Source organism: Antrostomus carolinensis, unplaced genomic scaffold (genome assembly GCF_000700745.2).
Source record: "Antrostomus carolinensis isolate BGI_N321 unplaced genomic scaffold, ASM70074v2 scaffold9868, whole genome shotgun sequence".
NCBI lineage: Eukaryota > Metazoa > Chordata > Aves > Caprimulgiformes > Caprimulgidae > Antrostomus > Antrostomus carolinensis.
In genome coordinates, this window is record NW_010332266.1 from 3,687 (window position 1) to 9,912 (window position 6,226).

At 40.9% G+C, this 6,226-nt stretch overlaps 1 protein-coding gene across 1 annotated transcript; it reads right to left on the reverse strand.

The window, feature by feature from the left end:
* Positions 1-1,058: 1,058 nt before the first annotated feature.
* Positions 1,059-4,584, reverse strand: JPT2 (Jupiter microtubule associated homolog 2). The gene is made up of 4 exons (XM_029086339.1): positions 4,440-4,584; positions 3,804-3,946; positions 2,022-2,067; positions 1,059-1,237 (listed from the first exon to the last, which is right to left on the reverse strand). Exons 1-4 carry the CDS (start codon positions 4,504-4,506, stop codon positions 1,059-1,061), a joined length of 435 nt encoding a protein of 144 aa, XP_028942172.1. The 5' UTR covers positions 4,507-4,584.
* Between the last annotated feature and the right edge of the window lie 1,642 nt (positions 4,585-6,226).

Sequence of the window (6,226 nt, forward strand, 5' to 3'; positions counted from 1 at the left end):
CAGTCAAAGGCAAACGTAAAGCTGACCAGAGACAAGAGAATTCACTAACAGAGTCAGCACAGACAGACAAACAAACACACTGTGGTGAAGGCAGCAGAACAGCCCTGGTTTCTGCAGGGTACCAAGTAAGAACCTTTGCAGAAGCGAAGACATTTCTCTGCACGTTGGGTCAAAGCTAGCTGGCAGGACACGGCCATTTATTCTCCATGGTAACTGCACACTTGAGGTTGCTTTTGTTTAATGAGTACCATAAAGCTACTGTTTGCACCCACATCTTTACCAGAAAATGTGCGAGCACTCAACCAGGATACTTTAAATAAAAGCCTTCTAGAAGCACCTACATGGAACAGTATATTGGACTGATATTATCACTTGTCAAGAGCCAGTTGCTGTAATCAGCAGATTACTGAAGGCATCAGAAAGGTCTGAACACTCTGGGGAGAGGTGGTTTATGAATTTATTTATGGTTTGTAAATATAAAAAAACCCCATTTGGCATGTTTTGTCCTTCTATCAGCAATCATGTGCTGCAAAGCAAGAAAGAAAAAAGAGAGTCAAAGACTGAATACACTCAAAACCAGGGCAGCACTACTTGTTCCAGTGGAATACAGTTACATTAAAGTGACCACAAGTCAACTCACCCTGTGAAACTGCATCCTGTTGCCTAGAGGAGAGCACAGCCAACCTGCTGTGCTCGGGCATCTTTCAGATGTGACCTCCAGGTCAGTACCCATTCACAATGTGTTGAGTGCACAGATAAGCTGGACTTGTCCACGAGAGTGTCCTGAGCCACTAGCTAGCCAAGAACCTAACAGTCTGATGAACTCACCACAAAGTAGCACTGATCTTTCACAAAGTTACACTAATGTCCCCCTCTGCCACCCAATCCTCACATCTTCCCCTTTCCCTCCCCAGCCCTCCCTCCTCACACCATCAGGTTATCCTTCCAACACACTTAGCACAACCCTCATCCATCTGCCTAAGAATCTATCCACAAACAACAGACCTCGCAACAAGAGAGTCTGTGCAGACGCCGTTAGTGAAAGCGAAGGGACGACCCTAATAGAAGGCAATACTGGATTTTCCCCCGGGCGGATTGAGAACTTTGTTGTGTGAGCGCGGCCTTGGCCCCAGTCGGGGCTCGTGATTGTCTATCTTGGGTTCTGGCTCCTTGCATCGCTCCTCTTTGCCCACATCTTTTTTCTTGCCTCCATCTTCCAGCTGTGATTTGATATTTTCTGTAGCTGAATAAAAAGAAAAAGGATTAGATTGACTCACTATTCTGTAGCGCAAAGTGCCTCATCCTCTGGATGCTGCATTATTTCCCATGTCTCCCATCCATAGCACACTAAGGTTTCTATATATCTGATCATTTTTTCCTGAAGGAAACAGGTGCCAAGGAAGAATTTAACTTTTTGCAACAATTCCTCTCTTCCTTCAGCAATCTTTCTCACAAAGATATGTAGGCTGTGCAATATACTGGCAGTTTCGGGCAACGAAGAGATGCATCATACCAGCGAGTCCTTTCATACTGAGCTTGGAAGCAGCGTTCCAAGAAATTAACTCTATCCTAGCAAAACCGGGACACCATTGTTCTGAGCAATAATATATTTTGTCAGTCAGCTATTTGTTATTTACAACTAACAAATTAGTTGTTAGTTGTAAACAGAAGGCCAAGATTACATACTTGAAGGAAATGGCAAGGGAGGAAGAAGCAACCTGATAGGATGTTTTTCTATATATACAGATTCCACGTATATCTATATATATGTGCCCAGTATCAAGCAAAGTATATACACACAGACATAGTACCAAGACTTATGTCTGGTGGTGTTCTCCTCAATAAGAGGCAGAGAATCATTTCCCTGAGACAAGTGATTAAATTTCTGACTAACAGAAGGAAAACTCAGTTATATTATCCTGAACATCAGCTTTAGTCTTATATTTTTAAGAAGCACAAGAAACTATTCTTCAGAGCTTATCTTCTCAAAGAGACCAGAGAAAGGAATTTCTCTTGCTGACCTTCTAGCTTCTTCGGTGTTTCATCTTCTTTCAAGACAATGTGATCCTGCAAAGAAACAAAAAATTATCTTAGTATATTATTGTTCTCAAACAGCAAGTCTGTAACAAAGTCCTTCAGAAAGTTTTGCTTTGTTTCTGATCTAAGTTTATATGTTCATCATGGTAAAAGCCAACAGACACTGCATGCAGCCCTGCATCCCCCCCTACCGCTACGTAACCCCAGAGGGATTAGAAGGCAACTCCTGTGTTACACCAAGGTGCCCATCTCCAACAATTCACTGAAATGCAGATGAAGACACTGGGTTAGTTCATTAGAGTTTTAAAACTTTGTCTGTGATGAACAGCTCAGTCCACAGGCCTGGAATTACCATTGTTAATAAGCACCCATTGCCACCCAGGAGCAGCTGGTACTCACAACCAGAACACAAGCAGCCCTTGAGACCCTGTTTATATTCAGCAATTACTGCCTCCAGTGAGTATCCATCATTATCCCAACAGTCAGGTAATTAACAAAGTCTTTTAAAACCACTTCCCCAACAATCCCAATTGATTTTGATACACAGCAATACTTCAGAAAAGCTTGCATGTTTTCCTACTCATGAAATTCAGCTTGCAGTAATTTTTGCAAATATGCTGTCTCCTTTCCACCCCAGTATTCCCCACAATTCCAATGCTCTAATTAAAGACACAGTAATTTCCAAAGTGGTGTCCTCCATTTAGTCAGAAATTTACAGGAATGAATATATTACATTTTTAAAAAAGCAACTAAAAATAAGAGACCAGGCTGATAAAGGGCTACAGAGGAACAAAACTAAGCCTTCTCTTACACCAACAGCACTAATCCTGACAACACCTAGCTCCCAGATTTTTTTTTTCCCCCTCCTCCTTTCTTATGACCCAAATCCTCCCAAATACACTCCAGAGTCTGCATAAAAAGTTAGGAAAAAGCACATTACCAGCACCTTCAAATTTAAGGGGAAAAAAGAAGGAAAAAAGTTAAATTGGACTAATCTTTTCTTCCAGGAAAAATGAGACTGCTACTACTTTTTCAGCACAAAAACAGTGAGCTGTGTTTCATGGGATGTTAAGTTCCCATGCTATCTGACATGTCAAAAACATTATCCCAGCTTTAAGATCAAAAAATAACCACTGATACAGCAAGACGGACTTTTGCCTGACATCATGAAATCAAGTACTTGACATCATGAAATGAAGTACATGTGTGGACCTGACACACAAAACTGATCTTGACTTAGCTTTTTCAACGTTGCTCGCTTCAGCTGAAGTGCTTTCATGTTGGATGTAGATACATCTGTTGAAGACAGGTGAAGGGCATGGCCAGGCCACATGAAGATTTATGACTGTAGCTCACTGGTGTTGACCAACCTTCCAGAGCTGGTATCAAGATCACCTCTGCCAAAAAAACCACCTTCTCCCTATCTAGTTGAAATGCCTCTCGGCTGTGTGACAAGAGCCCCAGCTGTAACTCACTCACAAGGAAGACCACAGGCTTCGGAGGCATTTTTTTTTTTTTTTTTAAACACACATCCACCATCTAATTAATAGTTTTGCTGCAAACTACAGAGCATGCTGAGATCTGATATACCAGACAGAGATAACAAGCTATCAGAAAGAGGCTTTGTGAATATCTGTCTAATTTGAGGTTACCCTCTGCATAATTCAGGTCTGTCACCTTCAAAAGAACACACACTGCGCTGTGACAATGCGGCAGCTCGCTGCGCTGCGAGCTTCTTGGTTTGACAGTGAAAGAAGTACAAATACCTTCGGCTTGTTTGGGTGTGCTCGCACCACGCTGGCAGATACAGGAGACCCAAAGATATCACTTGTCTTCCCACCAGGTGGATTCATGCGTGGACGAGGCTGAGCAGAACTAGAATCCTCAAAAATACCACTTTCCTTTCCCCCTGCAAGGCAGTTGTTAGAATTTTTTCTAGGTGACTTAGTTTTACCACACTATATTAAAAAATAAAAAAGATAAGAATTCAAAGAGTTCTAGAACCCTACTGCCTAGAGACTTACTTTTGCTTGCCTGAAGATATTAGTTGAAATCCTTTGTTACAAGAATTCATTAGAGCAGCTCAAATTCACAGCTGTACTCACTGCAGCTAAGTGATGACACAGCTCTAGAACAGAAGCTGTTTCCTTTCATCATTTCCTAGACCTCGACTCAGAAAGAATTAGACTTGGATGATGTGCTAAAAAGGCTGTGAACATGAAGATCACCGAAATATTCATATATTCAGAAGTCTGAAGAGATTTCTTGTTCAAGCCCACTCAATTTGCAAAAATGCAACATAAAAAGACAGACAGATCACAGTGTTCCACTTCAGGAACACAAAAACAAGTCTGTGCTACAATTCAGAGCCCAGTTGTGCTGAAGGAGGTGTCTGCTCTTACCTGGAGGGTTTGTTCTTTTAGGAACGTTTTGAGGTTCTTCTGATGCTCCAAAGATATTGGATGCCATCCGGTGTGGCCTGCTTGAAGAAGAAACTTCTTCTGTACTCCCAAAGAGATTACTAGAACCTCCTCCTGGGGGCTTCAATACCCTACATTGCAAAATGAGAGAAGCAAGAGACAAAAGTTTGTTTGAAATGCACAGCATTCAACAGACTTGATGTCCCCTCCCCATTCTCCCTTGTATGTTATGAATAACTGCTGATTTGAACTTACTTCAGGTAATTCTCCTATGTCCATGGACACAGTATCTACTTTTCAAGATCTGTTCTAATATTTTCAAGTTCAGCACAAATATTGACAGCCTCCTCGTCAGACAACTTGATGTTATCTACAATTACTTGGAATGGCCATAACAGTGCCACCAGAACAAAGGGCTCTGCTAACTGTGGTGTTCCAGAAGCAACAGGAGATTAAAAGAAGACATATGACTCTGGTTAGTATTTTAAAAATAACCATTACAGAATCAGACTTTCTACTAAACGGCACATACCAGCTTTGCATCTGTGATGATACAACTCAAACCCATCGACTTCTAAATAAAAGCAGACATTTCATAACTACTAAAAAATTTGCTAGGTTCAACCATCAGTTACCGTATTAGCTGCTGCAGAGTTTAGAATGGAAAGGGGATTGCCAAGAAGCCAAATTTTTAATGCTCAAGATGCAAATCCATTAGGACCAAAGCCCTGCACCAGAGTTACATCAAATGGATCCTCATTAAAAATCAGAGGTTACAAGAGAAACAGACTGACTTCTTGAAAATCTACTAAAAGTCATGCTTCTCCTTGAGAAGTAGGTCTGCAGTTAATACCTATGCTTTGCTCAACAGACTTCAAGGTTGTCCTGAAAAGGAATTGAACCACTATGTGGGTGGGAGTAGAATCAGTGGAATTAACTGGAAAACTAACAGAAAAAACATGGGAAAGCAATGCATACCTAGGCATCAAAAATAATCTTTACAGTTATGTCTACTTGACCAATTACCCACAATCTTCTAATCTGAATACTTGATCTGGGACCTAAACTAACCTTTACTTCTATAAAAAGAGTTCTAAATTGTAAGATCTTTATCCCGCTGTACCTGAAGAGAATTCAGATATCAGAGAGTTAATACAGTCCATCCTCTCCACAGATCAGTGACAGAAGCAAGCCATTTCAGGTCAGATATTTGCCACATCTAAAAAGAGGTTCCTCTCGGAGCCAAGATCTACTCCAATTTAACTGTAAGATTTAATTTCACAAAAGCAGAGAAATTTGTCTGCCCTGTCAAAAAATGAGCTTTGTCAGCATTTCAGATCTCAGGATGCAGAAATCAGTTCTATTCTCTTTGGGAGGAAGGAAAAAAAAGTTCCTCTTTTAGTCTGTGAGTAGTTCCTCAGAGAGATTGTCCTTACTGGCAAATTTAAATATTTCAATACTCAGTACGACTGTGGATTTCATGAACCCCTTTAGCTTGAGGGAGTAAGTACAATTTCAGTAGACAGGACAACTGTCTTGTCCATTGCACAGGTAAGATCATGTCTGAGCAGAGGGTTTATTTACAATTTAGTGTCCAACAGACTACAGATCCAACTATGTTATAAGCTTTCTACCCACCTCAGGAAATCTAAACCTGGTGTTAAAACAGGTATCTTACAGGCAAATGATGTATTTGATCATTCACTATGGTCCAGAAACCACGAAGGAGTTTAAGCATTTAAACTTGGGAGATGGAAGGAAGAGAAAAA

Excerpts from the sequence above, each read along its gene's own strand:
- JPT2 (XM_029086339.1), bottom strand. The coding sequence starts at position 4,506 with ATGGCATCCAATATCTTTGGAGCATCAGAAGAACCTCAAAACGTTCCT. Across the intron at positions 3,947-4,439 it reads TAAAAGAACAAACCCTCCAG|GGGGAAAGGAAAGTGGTATT; the intron begins GTAAGAGCAGAC and ends ACTGCCTTGCAG. Across the intron at positions 1,238-2,021 it reads AACACCGAAGAAGCTAGAAG|AAAATATCAAATCACAGCTG; the intron begins GTCAGCAAGAGA and ends ATTCAGCTACAG.